Below are 21,122 nucleotides of genomic sequence, written 5' to 3' on the forward strand. Positions count from 1 at the left end.
GGCATGCAAAAACATTACAAACACCAACAACAGCACAGTGGGCACTGATAAAAGGCTTGCTAGCATGCTAACTCGAGTCTCTTGGCGATGTCCTGCTGTGAAAGCTTTTTTTTTTTTTTTACATTTTGACGGCGTAGTCCGCCCCAGACCACAGAACTGCATAGTGCATGGTCTAGGCAGCTAGTTGGAACGACAGGTATATCTGTCCTTCACATGACCATATACCATGACAATTAATTTGAAGATGATACCGGTACTAGTTGCTTACCAAAACTTGCTTCAAAATGTGGCAAATTGTTGCATCTCTTTAACTGTCTGGAGTTTAGGGGTGGGATGCTCAGTAAGAGCTTGTACATACACGACTATACTATATAACCATGTGTATGTATGTATGTTTGTGTACTGTATGTGCATGTGTCCATATATGCAGTATGTCTGTGTGTGTGTTGTGTGTGTTATTCTGTGTGTCTGTGTGTGAAATAAACAGGGTTCTCTTTGGGGTCCTGCCATGCGGGGGAAGCTGTGAGAGCTTGTGGTATCTGCTGCCATGCTTGTCTTCTCTCCTGATGGTTGCTAAGATCACCTCTACTGAATGTTAAACTTCGTTTGTTCTTGTCTTGGAGTGTGGAATCCAGCTTGATTTATCTGGTCTGCGACATTCAAAGACAAAGAGGCCTGAGCAAACAGCAACACCACTGCCTCACAGCAAACAAGACGTCAAAAGAGCTCTCTCCACTCCCAGTTTTTAACTCCTACACTCTTTCCCTTCCTTCTCTTTAACCATCAACATGGTGTTTGTGTGTGTGTGTGTGTGTGTGTGTGTGTGTGTGTGTGTGTGTGTGTGTGTATGTGTGTGGATGTGTGGATGTGCGTGTGAGAGAGAGAGAGTGATAGCTTTCCCTTGTTAATGTGTTTGCACATTAACACTCGTGACTTTACCGTTGGAGCGGGAATGAAAATGTGTTATCTATCCCGTGTTGTTTTTACCTTATACATTAATGTTTTTCATATGTGAAAGAGGCTAGAGAGACACACATCTTTTAGACACACATCTTGTGTATTTGCAGGATGTACCGGACATTTCGGGATGATAAGTATGTCTACATGCTGCTGGAGGTTTGTCTTGGAGGAGAGCTGTGGAGCGTACTGAGGGACATGTGAGTGTAGGTTCATATACCATAACGCTGCAGGGTCATATCCATCACAGAGCACTATAGGGTCATATCCTTCACAGAGCACTGTAGGGTCATATCCTTCACAGAGCACTGTAGGGTCATATCCTTCACAGAGCACTGTAGGGTCATATCCCTTACTGACTTCTGCTGTACATATCCCTTATACATTATTACTAGGTCATATCCCAGTCAGGGCTCTATAGGGTCATATCCCAGTCAGGGCTCTATAGGGTCTTATCCCAGTCAGGGCTCTATAGGGTCTTATCCCAGTCAGGGCTCTATAGGGTCTTATCCCAGTCAGAGCACTATAGGGTCATATCTCTTACAGAACACTACAGGGTCATATCCCATATTCATTATTATAGGTTTATATCCACTTACAGAGCACTATAGGGTCATATCCATCACAGAGCACTATAGGGTCATATCCATCACAGAGCACTGTAGGGTCATATCCTTCACAGAGCACTGTAGGGTCATATCCCTTACTGACTACTTCTGTACATATCCCTTATACATTATTACTAGGTCTTATCCCAGTCAGAGCACTATAGGGTCTTATCCCAGTCAGAGCACTATAGGGTCATATCCCAGTCAGAGCACTATAGGGTCATATCCCAGTCAGAGCACTATAGGGTCTTATCTCAGTCTGAGCACTATAGGGTCATATCTCTTACAGAACACTACAGGGTCATATCCCTCATAGTCTATTACAGGGTCATATTTCCCATACACACATTTACAGGTTCATATCCCGTATGGACTATAAAAGGGTAGTATACAGTACAGACTAATCACATCCCATACTGACTTTTACAGAATCATGTCTACTTACAGACTATCACAAGGTTACATCTCTCACAGAGTGTTACAGGTTCATTACCACTCAAATATTTCTTCATATTACTTGCAACCTAAAACATGACCATGTTACAGATAATGTTATTAAACATATGAAATGCATTGGGTTTAAAGCTTAGAGTTGAGCACTTGTCCCTGGCAGGAGTTGTTTTGAGGAGCCCACTGCACGTTTCTGCATTGGGTGTGTCCTGGAGGCCTTCGACTACCTGCATGGAAAAGGCATCATCTACCGAGACCTCAAACCCGAGAATCTCCTCCTCGATGCAGAGGGCTACGTTAAAATGGTGATTAATTAGTCTTACATTTCCTCTGTTGTGATCATCTCAAGACAGATATTCCATTTGGGTTACTCCAAATGACACTCACTGTCATGTTGCATCTCCCAGGCTTTGGTTACATGAGTCATGTTGTGATTTGAGTCATGTTGTTACTGTTTACGTGCTTCAGAAAAGAGATTGCTTTAAATAGTCTATTTTGATCTATGTCCCATGTCGACACTCCTGCATTTAGTCACTTTAAAGGTCTGTTAAACAACACTTCATCTCTCCTCAGTCTATAGTCTACTGAATCTGATTTGGTCTAGTCATGCCAGGTCAACTTTGGCTTTGCATAGTCGATTTTGTTGGGATAGAAGACCTGGACTTCCTGTGGTCTGTAGTGTGTTGTACCTGATAGAGTCTCTGGGGCAGATGCACATACATTGGAGGGCGCAGCTCAAAAAGTGACTTGACCAGGCCGCAGAAAGCACACTCTGGGTTTTCGTTTTACGCGTTATACGCAACTCCCCCCATGAGTTTTTCCTGAAACTCCTACTTTTCCCCTTAGCCTCCCATGAATGCATATGCATAAGCAGGGAAGGTGCAACATGCCATTGTGTGCTCCTGCAACAGAGAGAATGCATTTTAGGAATGTGCCGTTGGGATTGCCCATTTCAAACCACATTTTTGGGTGCAGGCTGCAATGAAATAACGCTGAAATGGTAACGCTAACATGTTATTACATCTGCCCCTCTATGTTGGTCTTCCCAGGCAGACTTTGGCTTCGCTAAGCGCATCGGGCTGGGGAAGAAGACCTGGACATTCTGTGGGACGCCGGAGTATGTGGCCCCTGAGGTCATCATGAACAAGGGCCACGACTTTGGGGCTGACTGCTGGTCCCTGGGTATCCTCATATTTGAGCTGCTCACCGGCAGGTGATACACCTGTTTAAACTGTTGTGTTCAGCAACCGCGCCTGTCTGTGTGCTTTATGTTGTTGTTTGATTTAGAGATGTTTTTAAGACGCTAGGGTAGTTGTGTTTCCCCACTGAGTCACGGAAACATTGTCTCAAAATGCCTCTTCAAACTTCAGCTCCACTTAAAAACTAGGAAGTATACTTGGATTTTGTGTTCATAGTTTCCTGCAGAGACCTGGTGATGCTCATTACTATGGAGACCACTGAGCGTGTGAGATGGTTACTTTATGTAATTATATTATTTAAGCAGCAATTCATATAGAAGCAGAAGAGAAATCCTAAATTATCACAACACAAAGGAATTGATCATGTTCATAACAGTATCCATAACAAATGGCCATATCAGATCCTCTTTTAAAGCAGGACGTCGCAAACATGCTGGCCACAGAATTACTAGAGCGTTTCAGAATTGGGCTCAGTATATTATAATAACTCTCCTGATGATTCCAGAAGGCTATAATGCTAGCATGCGCCTGCCAACACGAATCCTGATGAATGCACTATTATGCACCATTTCTGTGGCTCAGACATGCATAATAAATACAATGGCACACACACACACACACCTGCAGGCATTGAGTGAGTGCGCCGGGGCTAATGCTACATATGCTGGGCCGCGTACTCAGGGTGTGTGAACAGCCCTGCAGTGAACATATCAGGAAAGGGTGATGAGCACTCTTCACATCAGCTCAGCAAGTACTTCAGCACCAGATGAAGCACTTTGCTCTGTGTCACACACACACACATACACACATATGCACACACATCACAAATACATACACTCAGTTGCCAGATTATTAGGTACACCTAGTATGCTAGGTGTAAACTAAAACTAATGCAATCTAATATTGCAACAGTCTTGCAATAAATACCAGAGTTGCCAACTTTTAAGGCTAAAATTAACAAAGATTGTTTCAGTTTATAGTATAATAATATAATATAATAATAGTATAATTATAGTAATGAAATATAGTTATAATTTAATTCAATTCTATTTTGTTTATACTGTATATCTCCAAAACAATACAACTGTTTCAAGGTGCTTTACAGAGCCCAGAGCCTGAACAGGCAGCAGGCACAAGGGCATACAGTCTATGGATAACATATAGACTATACACAGGCTTTATGCAGTACAGCTCCACAGTCTATGGATAACATATAGACTATACACTGGCTTTATGCAGTACAGCTCCACAGTCGCTTTGGATAAAAGTGTGTGCTAAAACCTAAAAGCCATCTCTGGAGCGTGTCTAATCCATTTGAGTCTCTCGCCGTCTTCCTCCAGCCCCCCGTTTTCTGGGTCTGACCCCATTAAGATCTACACCATGGTCCTGCACGGTATCGAGAAGGTGGACATGCCCAAGCGGATCAGCAAACGACCAGAAGACCTCATCAGGAGACTGTGCAAGTACGCCGCCATCTTCCTGTACACATCTGTACTACACAGCCAAAACACAAATACAGAGATGAACATTTTATTAACCAACACCAGAGTCAGTCAGAGTCTAGTCTACTGCAGTATGTCTTTTTATGTTTATGCCATTTTTTTATCTGATCACACATCAAGTGTCTGCACTGTCATGCAAATAAGTCATACATGTTATTAATCAAGTGGGGTAAATATTCTATTGTCAGCACGACCAGCATGGTTTTAAAGTGAAGCACTTGGAGAGATTTGAGCCTCTGTATTTGATCTACAGGCTCAACCCTGCAGAGAGACTAGGCAATAAGAAGAATGGGATTATAGAAATCAAGAAGCACAAGTAAGCCGGACAATATTTCAATAAAATGACTACCTTTCTCTCTATCTCTTCCTCCCTTTCTCTCTCTTTCTATATTTCTTTTGTCTGTCTATGTTTCAGTCTTCAGTCTCAATTTCAAAATCCCATTTTATCAATTCAAGTCAGTTAAATTCAATTGTATTTATATTAGTGCTGTCAGTTTAACGCGTTAATAACGGCGTTAACGCAAACCCATTTTAACGCCGTACATTTTTTTATCGCGAGATTAACGCGAATTTTTTGGCCTCGCAAACTGTGTAGTAGGCTAACGTTAAGGTTTGAGTGAATGGTGAGCGCGATACGGCGAAATGGATGATAAAAAGCTTCTGAATGGAAAGTTTACTTTTAAAAGTTGTGTTATGCAAAAGAAGCGAGCTTCACTGTTGTCTGAAAATGTCAACAGGCACCTGGCTGAAAGCAAAGAAGTAGTAGGCTTACCTTTTATTGGTAACCTAACTGTTACGGTTCATTGTTTCTGAAATAAGAGGCCTGACTGCTATGTTCCCAGCAAACTTGAAAAAAAGAAAATATTAAGCCATCATTTAACTGCACTATAGGCTGAGTCCTTGTTTACCTGAAATGTGCACTTTATAATTTTATTTTGTACCGCCCTGTTTGGCAATGTTGGTTTTCAATCAAATAAAACATTTGCATAAAGCAAGCCAATCCACTTTTCCATGTTGATAAGGGCATTAAAATAAAAATAAAATGATGGAAAAAATAAATAAATGAAGGGACATTTAGAATAGATAAAAATGTGCGATTAATCGCGATTAATTTTGAGTTAACTATGACATAAATGCGATTAATCGCGATTAAATATTTTAATCGTTTGACAGCACTAATTTATATAGAATAAGAATTTAAATTGTCCCTCTAGCACTACTGAGACTAGGGCAAGAAAAAAACGTACTTTTAAAAGGAAGAAACCTTGAGCAAAATGTCAGCTCAAAGGGGGGACCCATCTGCTTGGGGCCAGCCGAGTAGAGAGATAGAGATGGAGAATAGAGGGGGTGGCAGAAAGAAAGGGAGGAGAGAAGGAGAAGAGAGAATCAGGAACGAGAAGATGGATTCATGCATGTGTCACTTCCACCCACATTTCTGCTCAAGTTTGAGCTCAAGTCCTCCTGTTCGTGTCGGCTCCTGTAACACACTCCAAGCTCTGCAGTTTCTCATACACACCCGAGCAAGACTCACCAGACTCAGCTCCTCAGGGTGTGTCTGTCATGCACCGAGTGTGTGTGTGTGTGTGTGTGTGTGCTCAGCTTAGCGTGTATGAATGACATAGTGTGTAACGGTGTGTAGCGTGCTCTGTGTCTTGACCTCTTTCAGGCACGATAAAACACACACGCACTCCACTGGAGATCACACCCCCCCCACCCAGCAGCTGTGAGGCGCGAATTGTGAGGCTCGGGGGGAGTAATTACACTGAAGGAGGACATCCTGTATAGCTACACACACACACACACACACACACACACACACACCTGTCAGCAAAAAAACAAACAGGATCAGGAGGAGTCTAGGTCTGCTGGGAAGGGGAAGAATGGTGTTGTCTAGGAAAAATGGTTGGATTGTCAGATGAAAGGAGGGGGGGGGGGTGTAGAGAGGATGAGAGGGAATGTCGTTAGACGGTGCTAGTCAAACGTGTGTGTTATTGTCACAGTTCTTTGGCTGCTACTGTGCAATGTGTGTCATCTGTCAAGTTATCTTCCACAGATTCACCTGTAGGATTGTCTTGCAGTGTGTGTTTATGAGTATGTGTGTGTACGTCGACATATGTGTGTTTGTGTGTGTGTGCATACGCATGTGTGTATGTGTGTGTGCCTTCTTACATTGGGCCCAGCGGTTGCTCATTTGTTTATCTCTTTTATTCGGCTCATCCCTCAGGTGGTTCCAGGGCTTTAACTGGGAGGGTCTGAGGCAAGGCAGACTGGCATCCCCTCTGAAGAGAGAGGTGGGGAGTTTAGCTACGTTTGATACAAATATACATGCAAGTGTAGCTATGCTTCCATCCAAACACATGAGACACACTTTTAAATACAAATACACATGCATTACAAGTTTAGTTACGTTTGCATCCAAACACATAAGTACACAAGGACCTAGTTACATTGCTAACTCTTTTACTAACTACACACCAGCTAGAACACTGCGATCATCAGATACAGGTCTATTACAGGTCACCAGAAGCAGTCATAAGAAGATTGGCGATGCAGCCTTTGTCAACTACGCCCCAAAATTATAGAACACATTACCCATTAATATTAGGGAAGCAAACACGCTAGACACTTTCAAAAAGCAGCTTAAAACCTATCTTTTTACCAAAGCATTTTATTAATATTATTAATTTTCTGTGGGGTTGATTCTCACTATTTTTATTATTTCAGAAGGGTTTTATTACTTTTATTCCTTTTATACCTTTTATCATGATTTTAGTAATTCAAGAAGCCTATCGGAACATCAGGTTCTGATACGATATTAATCATTATTTAACTCCATGTATTGCTCTTGCTGCTTGCTTTTATTGATTTTATGTAAAGCACTTTGAACTGCAATTCCTGTACGAACTGTGCTATATAAATAAAGTCTTACTTACTTACTTACTATATATTGTATATTGTATATAGTGTCGAATATAAGTTATTATTATGTTTTAAGTGTCAATGACAATGTCATAGTTTAATTTAAAAAATTGTATTGGGGGAGGGCAGTACATTTACCTGCTTTGACCTTGGTGACCTTTGACCTCTGGCCCCTCCTCCTGCAGGTGAAAGGCCCACTGGACCACAGCCACTTTGACATGTTCCCACCAGAGCAGGAGGAGCCGCCCGACGAGCTGTCTGGGTGGGACAAGGACTTCTGAAGAACAGAAGGAGAGAGAGAGAGAAATGGAGAGAGAACTAAAACTGTACATACAAGAGATATAAGATATTGAATTAAGATGTTAAAACTGAGACAGAGACAGACAGACAGACAGAAGAGAGAGCTGTTACAGGGAGACAGACAGAGACACTGGTCTGTCCAACACTGGACAGCTGGTCTGACCAGTTCCTCTCTGTCTGGATGGCTATGGAGCCTTTCCACAAGCTCTAAGCAGAAATACAAGACCATGTAAGAGCTGGGACAAACGGACTGGCATCTCAGGCATGATGAATCACAATTGCTGTTTTACCAGCCAAACATTGACCCCTGCACCACTGGAGCAGGCGTCAAACTGATCAGAGCAGAGCAGGACAAAAAGCATCAGACCAGACAAATATAAAAAAAAAAACATTTGTTTTGTATGACTTTAGGCTGGGGGCTTGTGTCATGGTTTAATCCCAAAGAGAACTTTTTCAGTGAGGTCCTCCATTTTACTGGTCCCTGATCTTCCTGGGAAAATAACCTCTTGATCCAGGTGTTACTCAGTGAAAACAGCCACAGGAAGACTTTCTCCACCGGAGTTGTGCCTCATAATTCCCATAGGACAGTGACCAGGCCTGAAGACCTTGCTTCAAGCCAACACCTGATGCAGGGTTTTTATTTCAGTGTTTGTACATGTCCCTTCTCCTATGCCTCCCTGCGAACCATGACCTGATTGCAGCCAATTACAGACAGTAAGTAGATGATGTCTGTCAGAGTCACGGTCGCCGGGGCTCAAGGTTTCCTAAAATATGTAGGACAGTTCCTGCTGAATGACACCACCCGAGTCCGCACAGCATCATCACTTCAATCAGGAATCCATGACAACAGCCAGTAGGATGAAGGTGTTGTCATCTCATCAGCGCTATTTCAGCCAAAGCTATTATTCAGGCTTGGACAGCATGCTCTGCCCAAATCAGCAACAGGATTTCCTCTCTTTCCTTGGCGCTGGTAGAGTTAAGGGTCACCAGCAAGCATTTGTCATGTCTCACATATTGGATTGTTTAGATTGATTTAATCCTGGAGACTGAACTTCTGTAGCATTGATTACCTTTTTTAACGTCACGCTATAAATTAATGTTTGCTTGCTTTGGCTTTTCTTAATGGAATACAAGTGTTGTATAAATGGCATCTGTGGGACTGTATGAAAGGAAATATATCCACATGAGGTTGTATGCAAAAAAGAAATACGCTTTTTTTCAAGGCACTTCAAACTGATGTTTCTTTACCTGTATGGGAATCTGTTATTTTATCTGCTGTTATACTGTAAGTCATACAATCATTTTGTCACAGAATGTTGTAAATAGATTTTTGTCATGAATTTTACTTGAAATTATGTAAACTAAATCACAGAATAATATATTCCAAAATATCATGTTTATAAAACATTTTATTTTTTAATAACAAATATCCTGATGTTATTTTTTAAACTTCATTTTATCTTTACCAGTTAATATTTGTACCAGTTACTTGGCAACTCCTGTTTTGTTTACAGCATATTTGTGTACAAATTATCTTCACTACCATGGTGATGACATCACAATAATTCAATAAACAATAAACATTCTCCATTTTAATTCCCTGTGCATCCGGATCTTGAAGCTGTCAAGCTGTTTTGAGCTGAATGGGGGTGAGAGCGGTGAAATGAAAACTGATATGTGGTGCTGTTCAGTAGATGGAACATGGGAAAGAAATTGCTTCTATTCAATAATGTATTCTCCTGCTTGTTTTCAGCACGCGCCACCCATCAGTTTGAATGTGTTCCTTAGAACAGGGTTGGATTGCAACCAGGATATCAGTGTGATATTAACGATTCAGTGACTCAACCATGCACTCTAGTGACAACCTACAGGAATGCAGGCCCTGCGACCAGGTTCCTCAGAGGAGTGCACACCAATTGGTGGGTGCTCAGATTTCACATCTTGCAGTATTCTGGCGAGTTTTCTGTAGATTTGTGATTAGTCTTGGAGTAATGCAATGTGGTTTTCTTGAATTCCATGTGCAATGTTTCCTTCCTGAACAATATCAATAAGCTTGACATTATAGAGGCGCATGTACCCCCTGTACTGGATTGTGAACATTTAAATGCTTCTACTTCTTCAATCACCATGTTTGTTGTATTGAGTAGTGCATGGACTGGCCAGTTCTAAAAAGGATCACCATTAATCTTTTGTTGTCCTGTTGTGTGTTGAAGGTCTCTGGAGAGAGGCCAGTCTTGCAGGCGTTATGGTGTATGATTCTAAGAGGAGCACAGATTGTCAGTGGCGCTGTGAGAAGATCAGATTTAAAAGGTTCTCACTGTCCACACTGAGTACGCCATCATTGCCTGGCAAAACACTGCCTACTTTACATCCGTTTTTGGTCAGCTGTTGTTTTCCCATAGTTAATGGAGTTGACATGAAATGAACTTACATGTAAACATAACAAAGAAATATGTTAATATACAGACACATGGATTGATTCTTTCTTTCTTTCTTTCATTCATTTATTTGAGAATTCCTTTGATCCTGAAAGAATGAAATAGATTTTCAATAGCGGTGTAATGATTATAATGTTTGTTACTAAGATGAGCATGTGTGATTATAATATGTTAATAAATGCTGGCAGATGAAGGTGTTGAGCCCCCGTCTGACAGCCTTGAGGACTTTGAGAAGACGTTTCACTCCTGTTACGAGGACTCTGTAGCCGAGGGGATGTTTCACACCTGTTACGAGGTCAACATGGCAACCTCACTGACTCAGCACTGTCAATGTCAATGTCATGAAGATGCTTTAATAGATACCTTTATCTTCAGATATGTCATGAAGATTTTTTATAAAGAGTTTTCACATATTGAACTTAAAGACTTGTGGTGGTAGTAAGGGTATTGCAGTGTTAATGACTAAAGATGTAAAATGCCCATATTAAGGCCTTTAACTGTATTGTGTGAAGTTGAAGTGTTTTGTTCTGTTCTGGTGGTGGATTCTGGGAAATGTATTCTTCAGAGAATAGAGGACATCAGCTGGGGGGAAGAGAAGCAGCAGTCAGACACCAAGCTCAGAAGCTCCACTCCAATCAGGAAGTGAGTGGCCTTTCTCACAACCAAAACACCCAAACAGGCAGATGTGTTTACTGAAAGTGAACTGAAGTGTTTAATGAAAGTACAGTGCTGATAATATGTTTAATTTGTATAGACGTCTTTGCCATGAATACATTGTTTTCGTAGCAGTACTTACAAACCATATTCAACACAACTTTTATCTCACTGCCAACTAATAACTGGTCTCCCGTTAGTGTTCAGATGTGTTTAGATAGTGATGATTAGACTCAGTGTAGTTGTGTCTTCCTCATTCCGCAGTGTCTACTTGCCTGAGAGTGGACTAGATGCCCACATCAGCTTCAAACTACGAGCTGTGCGCCAAGCCTTCCAGGTGATTAGCATCACCACGAAACCCTCTTCTCCTGTGCATTTCTTTGACCCACTGGAACATGATAGTATAGTAGGTACTTGTATGATAGAGACATCAAAATATAGCTACTATGAGGCAGTGCTTCACAGGCTACAGGTAAGGTCCTACTTCTATGGCCAATGCAGAGGCTGTACATGAGAAATGATTATTGGCAGAATGGGTTCTTGAAATTTGCCTCCGCCCCAAAGGCATTGTTCCTCAAATATCGAAAACCTCTATGTGCTCTTCTGTGAGACAAGCTACAAACCAGTTTGTTTCTAGCACTGTGGAGTTCTTTTTTTGATCTCAATTCCTCTCGAACCCCCCAGATCATCATCTGTGATCCAGAATCCAGGAACTTCCTTAAAGAGGCAGGACTAAACATACTGACTGGGCTGCTGTCATTGGCAGGGAAGGTAGGAGTCAGGTGTCTGTCATGCAGATGAAATATCTCACCTTTGTCACATTTACGCTCAGTGTATGTGTGTAAGCGTGTATTCATTTCAGTGCCTATTCATATGTGAGTTTGTGCTTGTGTGTGTCTGTGTGTGTGTACGTGTGTGTGTGTGTGTGCGTTTCTGTATGTGTGTGTCTTCTGTGTGAGTGTGTGCGTGCGTGTGTGTGTTTCTGTATGAGTTTGTGTGTGTGTGCGTGCATGCATGCGTGTGTGTGTGTGTGTGTGTGTGTGTGTGTGTGTGTGTGTGTGTGTGTGTGTGTGTGTGTGTGTGTGTGTGTAACCCCTCCAGAAGACTGAAGGCTTCACCCTTGTGTGGAATAACCTGACAGCATTTGCTGAGAGCCCGTCCAACTGGGCCACCATAGCCAAGGAGTGCCAAGAAGCAGGGGTGAGCCATTGTCATGGCAACACTAAAACCTTTCCAACGAGCTGTCAGGGGACACGTAGGCTCTTAATTGCATTGTGACCCCATTCTAGACAAACATCTAACTGTCCCCCTAATATCACTCTGTGTGTTGACATGTAGTGCAATTGTAATTGAAGAATTATAGAGGATGCTTATGATGAATAGATAATTGAAGAATTCTATAAGAATGCTTATGATGACTAGATAATTGAAAATTATATAAGGATGCTTATGATGACTAGATAAATAGGCCTAATAAGTAGCTAAACACCACCATACCACCGGCTTACTCCAGATAGCTGCTGATGGATCTGGCTCCAATCTAACCCTGATCTGGCCCCAGTCAAACTTACTTTAAGCCCAGTGTATAGCCCTCGCTTCCTCTGTGCCATTCTCTCAGTCGTCTGTGCTTGAGTGATGGTTTGTGTGTGTGTGTGTGTGTGTGTGTGTGTAGATGGGGGGTTTCCACCTGTCTGCGGCTGGAGTCTCTCACTCCACTCATAAATCTAACCGCTGCTAGAACATTCCTCCATATTTCATAGTGGGTGCGGGTCCTGAACTGTGCTGCCTGTGATATCTCCTAGATGCAGACGCCATGCTTTTATGACCTGTTTTACGAGGCTATTGTACTCAAACTACTGGAATGCAGTGAGCAGGTCCCGCCCGTGCTGAAAACCACTCTACGCACACCATGGATATCTAACAACATGAAGAAAACTGTATGTCTTATCATCACTACCGTTAACAGTATTATTACCACAGAGTTATTACTACAGTTTACCGTCATCATCTTCTTATATTAATATTTCACTATGGAGTTATTAGAAGTATTATCATTATTACTACTAGTAGTTGTAGGCAGTATTACCAATGGTCGGAGTAGTATTAGTGGTAACATCTCTGTTTTTAAGAATATTTAAGAATATCACCATTAAGATTTAGAGTCTAATCTAGTCTATATAGCACATAAATGAGTTTTCTGTTATGAAATGAAAGTATTTATTAATGCTCTGTCCATTGCCAACAGACAGTAATGTTCCACGCCTGGGCACAAATAAGGAAAGACAGAGAACAATTGATGGTGAGCCTTAAAGTAGAGATGCAGTACCATCTTCTTACCACAAGATGTCAGCACAGCTATAAGTGTTCTAAATGCTGACACAATGGGACATACCCACAACCATTTAAATAATAATAATAATAATGATAATAATAATAACGTTCAGGTCAGGGATGATGGTAATGATGTCGTTGTTGTTTTTGTTGATGATGATGATGATGATGATAATGAAGGGCTTCCCATCCTGTCACCTGTGCAGGGGCCACTGGGTCTGTACCAGCACCTGTGTGAGGTGCGAGACTACATTGACCCGGAGGTGATGTGGGCTGCGTTCGGACCGCAGAGCGACACCAAAGACTTCTACTTGCTGTTCAAGGTCTGTGGAGTTTAATCTCATGCATCATGCAGACATGCCCATGATCCTTTTAATCACCCCAGCATGGATAGGTTCATCTGTTCATGCAGTATGGTCCAATTGTATTATTGTTGCTGTTGTTGTCTGCATATTGTGGATATGCAAGCAGAGATAAGCGTATCAATCTCTCTATATCTATGGATCTGGGTATCTCTGTAGCACTCTCTTTTTCTTTCTCTTTTTGCTTTCTCTTTTTATTTCCCACGGTGCTTTCTCTTCCTGTCTCTGTTTGTGTGTTCTCTACACCCCCCCCCCCCCCCCCCTCGCTCTATCTCATTCAGTTTTTTCAACTTTTTTCAACCTCTCTCTGTCTCTCTCTTTCCCCAAGGGTGAGATGTTGTCGTTCATTCTGCACATCTTCAGTCTGGACAGACAGAGCTACAGCTCGCCCAGCATGTTGGCCGTGCTCGTCTTCTCCGCGTGGAGGGGGCTCGTGTGCCGGCTGCTGGAGTACCTGATGGACCAGCAGAGGGCACAGAGATGCCAGGCACCCCGAAATATCACCAATTCAACACCAGGACCCCCAACATCCAGTCCCCAGGATAACCCTACCAGAACACCCTGAAATATCACCAATTCAACACCAGGACCCCCAACATCCAGTTCCCAAAATAACCCTACCAGAACACCCCGAAATATCACCAATACAACACCAGGACCCCCAACATCCAGTCCCCAAAATAACCCTACCAGAACACCCTGAAATATCACCAATACAACACCAGGACCCCCAACATCCAGTCCCCAAAATAACCCTACCAGAACACCAGGTCCCCCCTATGCCCAACCTTGCAAATAATCCCAGCAGTGTGTGTTGACGTGTGGGTATATGAATGTGTGTGTGCATGGATGAATGTATAAAAGGATGTATGTGAGTGTCTGCATGTGTGTGTTTGTGTAGGTACATGAATGTGTGTGTGTGTGTGTGTGTGTGTGTGTGTGTGTGTGTGTGTGTGTGTGTGTGTGTGTGTGTGTGTTTTAAATATGCCTTGAACTAAAATAGAGGGTAGTTGATCTTCACTGATAATATTATTTGTAATCTCTTTTTGTGAATAATTCATTAAAACTATCGCCAAGTGCAATAATCTGAAGCAGTGTTTTCTGTTCCTGCAGAAATGAAATATAAATATTGAATATTTGAAGAAGTTATTCTACGAGACTTCAAAAAATGTCTGACATTTAAAACACTGACTGGTGGACTGGTAGATTCCTACACCACCCACGAGCATGTAATAAAAACAGCAAGAAACACAGCCATGTTTTAGAAATATGAGCTTTATTTTGAAAAATAATAATAATCTTGAATAGAGATGCAATATGCATATTGAAATATTCCATCCATTGCAGTATTGTACAATAAACAGACAATATTAAACATATCCGACGCCCAGATCACACACAGTTACATATCACAAACACACACACTCATGGCCTCAGAAACAGCCTTAAGTGTCCCATGCAGACTGTTTTCCCCTTTAAAGAACTTAGAGGTACATTATGTATTATATGATTAAAGTACACATTTTTTCAGGGATATGAAGTATACTCCTTAGTATTTGGAATACTTCTATAGGCAGCATAATATAGTATACACTTGATAAGATAGTTATACCTTGGGGGTCATGTAAACTATATCACCGTCTCATTGTACCCAGAATCTGTCTCCGTCTTTGAGTGCCCTTGAATGGACTGCCTTCCATGGAGCCTCCAGCCCACCCGTAACAGGTAGGAAATCACCATAGTAACCTGATGGTCATGGTTTGGAACCCCAGGGAGAGATGCAGACATTCCATTGAACTGGAAGTCCTGTAGGTTCAGACGACCTGTGTAATGACCAATGAGTTCAAAATGCCTGTACTCTGTACTCCTTTTACACAGTAGTGAGATGAGAGGGTGGTATCCACACACACTCACACACAGACATACACACACACATATGTTCACCCATACGTACACACACACCCTGCCTTTCTCATTAGTGGACGGGTGGAAAAGTTGTCAGCCTTTTGGGGCAGGGACTCACTGCCCCCCCCTGGGTCCATCTGTAAGGGAACATCCCGTCCCAGGCAGTGTGTTTGCTCACACGGCAGGTTTCTCCATCAGGCTTATACCATCACGACTGCCACGGCATGGTTATCTGTGCACGGTTCCTTGGCAACCCACGGAACTTTGTCTCCTAAGATGGATCGGTTAAGGATGATGTTCGTATGTTGAACATTCCGAGCCCAGAGAGGGGGGGGGGGGGGCGGGACCATATGACCTGAGACCTCGTAAGTGCGGTTCTCCAACATTATGTAACATTTCACAAACGAGGAGATCGCAGAACGCACACAAGTCATCTTCAGTGAGGCATTAAAGCCTGCTTTCACCGAGATGATGAATTATCAGACACTGAAGGATTTAGACTGGATGGGGCTACCCCACTCCACACACACAGAAACACACACACACACACGCACTTTATCTCTCTCTGACAAAAGACTTGCTCATATACACAGGCACACACCATATGTACACCAGGACAGATGTTTGTACATTATACACTCATGCACGATATCTCCTGTGTTTAAACACACTCTCACACACATATACAAACACTTAAGGTAAACTTTAACCAAACAATTCTCCAACTATATCTCTATACAGCGCAAACGCTTTTGTCAAAATAACATCTATCACATCATAACAATGTTTACATGTATCACACTGGAGTCATTGGAAAGGTGGTTATACGTAACTGTGGAATTTGCCATCTTTCTTGAAAGGATGGTCCTTCTCATGTACAACCATGTGGACAGTGATAATACACAATCTCTCTGCATTCAGTTGTTCACATAGAACCTGCATTGACAGATTACTATATTTTCAGTAAAAAGTGTGCTATTTTACATTTATACACGAGTTGCACGTCTCCCTCTTCATAGCAACCTTCTCACAATCACCAGCTTCTCACTCCCCCAGATAGCTGCTGACCCTGGCACGTGTTTAGCCCCGATCTAGACAGGGCCTTGCATTGATGTGGTCCTAATTTGGCCACAATCTGGCACGGATGTAGTCTGGATTTGGCACATATCTGGCCCTGATGTGGCACAGATCTGGTCCTCGTTTTGGCCCTGATGTGGCTCTGATCTGGTCCTTATCTGTGTGGATGTGGCCGTGATCTCTCCCAGACTGAGCTGCTATGTGGGGGCCTGTTGTCTCTTCACATGCAACCCACGGCCACAGGGTCTCTCTGTGGGCTTGAGAAACAGCACATGCTGCCTGTTCCACTTCTCCATCTTCTGTATCGAAGCTTTCCTTCCTCTTTCTGATCTCCCACAGTACTCTACTCTCGCTCTCTTCTTCTTCTTCTTCTCTCTATCCTCGTTGGTTATACTCCTCTTTTTTGGGGGCGGGGGGCAGGGGCTGTATTCTATCCTCTGTAGAAAGACAAGAAAACAGAAATGTCAGGTGTGTGTGAGTCATATCAACACTGACTTACACAACAGGAAGAATGTGGACCTCACACACGGTATTTAGGATTCACATGGAATTACTCACTGATGAATTTATTGAATACAGAATATAACATTGAATTGTTGAGAAACGTGTGTTTGTGAGACTATTAAAGTTGGATACCTTGGATATTTCTGCTATGATGTAAAACTACATGCTATTGTGCACAAAGACACTAGGCATTGATAGAACATTTCTAAGACCAGGTCTAATTGAGTATTTAGCTGTGCTATATGACTACCACAGTTTAAGGACGTGTTACAAAAGCAACATCAAAGCACAACTGTATGAACTCAACACTGCTAGAGGAGGAGATTACAACAGAGAATACACTGAGCAGCAAGGCTATTACCCAGTCTCAGGCCAGGCAGTGATGTTTTAACCCAACACTTCTCAGCTACACACAGAGATGGTGCACAGAAGGTGTGGTATGTGTGTGTGTGTGTGTGTGTGTGTGTGTGTGTGTGTGTGTGTGTGTGTGTGTGTGTGTGTGTGTGTGTGTGTGTGTGTGTGTGTGTGTGTGTGTGTGTGTGTGTGTGTGCCAGTGTGAGGTCGGCTCAGTCTACCTTTGTTCCACTACTTTGACCACAGGAAGTCCGCTTTGCTCTGATGTCCCAGAGCGATCATGGAGTTCCTGTCTCTCCTGGGCAGATCCATAGGTCCCAGGTCAGGCCTGAAAGGCAGGAAAACACAGCATGCTAGTGTGAATATACAGAGTCCCACAAAATACACCTGTAACCAAATACACCTGTGACCAAATACACCTGTGACCAGTCTCAAGCAATGAACTGGTGTCTTCAGTTCAAGAGCAGGTATAAATGCTTGTGGAAAACATCACTCTTTGACTGTTCAAAAAGTAAAGTTAGCTGGAACCCATATTCCATTAGTTACTGTTCTATAGGTCTATGATTCATTTTCTAGCAGCTTGGATCCAGTTCCTTGGATCTTTGCTTCCAATCATTTCAAGCAACAAGGTATAGTATTTCGATGACCTGGTGGAACCAAATGTATCACTGGTAAGGTGTTAACGTTATTTAAATGAACCACTGGTAAGGTGTTAACGTTATTTAAATGTACCACTGGTAAGGTTTTAACATTATTTAAATGTACCACTGGTAAGGTGTTAACATTATTTAAATGTACCACTGGTAAGGTGTTAACATTATTTAAATGAGCCACTGGTAAGGTGTTAACATTATTTAAATGAGCCACTGGTAAGGTGTTAACATTATTTAAATGAGCCACTGGTAAGGTGTTAACGTTATTGTATCACAGGGACACTAACTTGTGCAAGGCCCTGTCTGGCTACGTGGTCTAGCCATTCTAAGGAACCTGCAGGTTTTACATAACAGGTTCGCACAGAAATAACTGTCAGGTGTGGTGTGTGCTGGACTGAAGCCCGGAAGCGTCTATACACCTGTGTGTGTGTGTGTGTGTGTGTGTGTGTGTGTGTGTGTGTGTGTGTGTGTGTGTGTACTTCTTAGAAAGCGAGAAAGAAGAAGAGATTTGTATGTGCACTTGTGTTCTCAGAATGGGCTGCAGTGGCCGAGTAATAGCCTGTTCTATTCCCCGCGCCCAGCTACTCCCACTACATTCCAGCCTGTGGAAAGCCCTAAACAAAGAGCTATCCCTCTTCTCTCTTCCCACAGCCCTGCGGCAGGCCAACAGGGCAGAGAAATACGTGTGTGTGTGTGTGTGTCTCTGTGTGTCTCTGTGTGTATGTGTGTGTCTGTGTGTGTGTCTCTGTGTGTGTGTGTATGTGTGTCTGTGTGTGTGTGTGTCAGTTTGGCAGGCCCAGCAAACAGAGCAGAGAAGCTGAAAAATGTGCACTACCACATGCTGTGGTTCCGCCAACGGAAAAAAAAGACCTGTCGATCTTACACCCTGGTGTTTGACCAAATTTTCACCTTATCGTAAACCACAAAATACTTCGGCGTGTATGTGTTTTGTGTGGTTTACAGCTGTGCCTGTCAGAAGCGGTATTGGTATTATATCACATAAAAAGGTCTATTCATTAATCTGTGTGTGGTTTGCCCTGAACCACAAGAGCACCATCTGTGGCTTTCCACCAGTGGTGCTAGTCACCATCTCCCAGACACACACACGCACTAGAGGAGTCCGATTGAGTGTGTGTGTGTGTGTGTGTGTGCATGTTTGGTGTTACTCACCATCTCCTAAACACACACACACACGCACTAGAGGAATCAGATTGTGTGTATGTGTGTGTGTGTGTGTGTGTGTGAGTGTGTGTGTGTGTGCATGTTTGGTGCTACTCACCATCTCCTAAACACACAAAACACACAGCGTCAGAGGAGTCGTGTGTGTGTGTGTGTGTTTACATGTGTGAGCCTAAAAGAACACTGTGTCAGGAAGCAGGAGTTCTGGGATATTAACACAGTATCATGTGGGATGTTTCAGAGGAACAAAGTGGATGAGGGCTGTGGGAGTCCTGGAGCGTACACTAATACATTAGGCATTTACACACACACACATACACACACACACACACACACACACACACACACACACACACACACACACACACACACACACACACACACACACACACACACACACACACACCTCCTACTCCCCCATTAAACAGGCTCAAGATGAGACTATGCCTGACTGATACTGCATATCAGTGTATGAAAGCTTCAGCAGAGAGAGTAATAGATTTAGGGGGCGGTTTACCCAGCTTAGGGAAGAGATACTGGAGTGAAAGTTTTAATGCTTAAGAAATCGTCACTTTTTATATATTATTTGTTTTTTATGATTTCTTTATGTGAGCCTATATGAAGTGCTGTGATAGAGAGATAGATGATAGAGAGAGCTGTATGGGTTGCGACTGGATGGCAGAGTGTGCAGTGTGTGTTCTGATTGGTTGATTGAGTGGGCTCACCGGTAGAGCTGAGGACAGGAGTTCTTGAGGGAACTGGAGGACAGACCCAGACGGTTCTGGTTCCTCAGCTTGGTCTTCTTCACCAGCTCTTTCACCTTCCCCCAGGTGTAGTTCTCACTCAGCTGCACACACACACACACACACACACACACACACACACACACAACAGAAATAAAACATGTCAGGAAAGCATGAATACTGTACACATACTTTACACATTGTTGGGGTAGGGTCAACAGCGCACTGTATTTTATTTGGTCATAACTGTATGGTAAGTTCAGCAAGTAGTTTTGTAACAGAGACCCTAGCCTGTAGTTTATACTGATTTTCCTGTATGTCTACAAAGGGCATTGTTAAGTCACCTCTCCCAATTACAATGTAGTAATGTTGAATGACTCCGAGCTGTTTGGAGTCAGAGAGATGTTATTTAACGTAAGACACTGGTTGATCTATGCAAGTCATAGAGAAGGTCAAAGGATCATTGAGATTCCTCTATTCTATGTCCAGTCAGAGAGATGCTATGTACACGATGCTATGACACAGGGAAGTGGATGTGGATGAGGACACTGGATGAGGTGCTGTGAGTCACTGACTCACCCTTCTGTGAGGTGCAGACAGGACCTCTGCACTGTCGCCCAGGTAACGGGCCTCCCCCTCTGTGTAGCTCCGCCTGTTAAGACCCCGCCTCCACAGCGGAACATTGGGCTGGAAGACTGCGTCTCCATCTGCACGTAAACACAGGAGAGGACACACATGTCAATCACTGGGAAACACACACGTCAACCGGTCAGTCCGACAGTTAGAGGCATTTTTTCCGTTCTTTCGAAAAAGCATAACATAGAAACATAAAAACACATATAGAGCCCTGTTTCACATTGACTACACACACAGAGACAAGCAGAGAAAACACACAGAGAGAAGTTCATTCCTGTCTTCACAGCCATCCTGAAGGATAAACACAGAGATCACAAGCTAATTAAGCACCGAGAAAAAATGGGAAACGGT

At 42.8% G+C, this 21,122-nt stretch overlaps 2 protein-coding genes across 3 annotated transcripts in view; one reads left to right on the plus strand and one right to left on the minus strand.

The window, feature by feature from the left end:
* Positions 1-8,306, plus strand: part of LOC105890865 (cGMP-dependent protein kinase 2) — an 11,150-nt gene extending 2,844 nt beyond the window's left edge. Inside the window, exons 6-12 of the mRNA XM_031579431.2 lie at positions 1,068-1,157; positions 2,179-2,320; positions 3,065-3,228; positions 4,555-4,677; positions 4,970-5,032; positions 6,941-7,007; positions 7,821-8,306. Coding sequence (XP_031435291.1) covers positions 1,068-1,157; positions 2,179-2,320; positions 3,065-3,228; positions 4,555-4,677; positions 4,970-5,032; positions 6,941-7,007; positions 7,821-7,916 — 745 coding nt within the window. The 3' untranslated portion in view covers positions 7,917-8,306. The remainder of the gene's footprint in view (positions 1-1,067; positions 1,158-2,178; positions 2,321-3,064; positions 3,229-4,554; positions 4,678-4,969; positions 5,033-6,940; positions 7,008-7,820) is intronic.
* A 6,673-nt stretch (positions 8,307-14,979) lies between these two features.
* The window catches only part of si:ch211-250c4.3 (uncharacterized protein LOC100535981 homolog), a 35,616-nt gene continuing 29,473 nt past the window's right edge, over positions 14,980-21,122 (minus strand). For both annotated transcript variants that reach the window (XM_031579035.2, XM_012816957.3), the window contains exons 5-8: positions 20,715-20,842; positions 20,118-20,239; positions 17,782-17,888; positions 14,980-17,139 (exon numbers count right to left, since the gene is read on the minus strand). In XM_031579035.2, the coding sequence (XP_031434895.1) occupies positions 17,792-17,888; positions 20,118-20,239; positions 20,715-20,842 (347 nt within the window). In that variant the 3' untranslated portion in view covers positions 14,980-17,139; positions 17,782-17,791. The remainder of the gene's footprint in view (positions 17,140-17,781; positions 17,889-20,117; positions 20,240-20,714; positions 20,843-21,122) is intronic.

This window comes from Clupea harengus, chromosome 13 (assembly GCF_900700415.2).
Source record: "Clupea harengus chromosome 13, Ch_v2.0.2, whole genome shotgun sequence".
Taxonomy (NCBI): Eukaryota; Metazoa; Chordata; class Actinopteri; order Clupeiformes; family Clupeidae; genus Clupea; species Clupea harengus.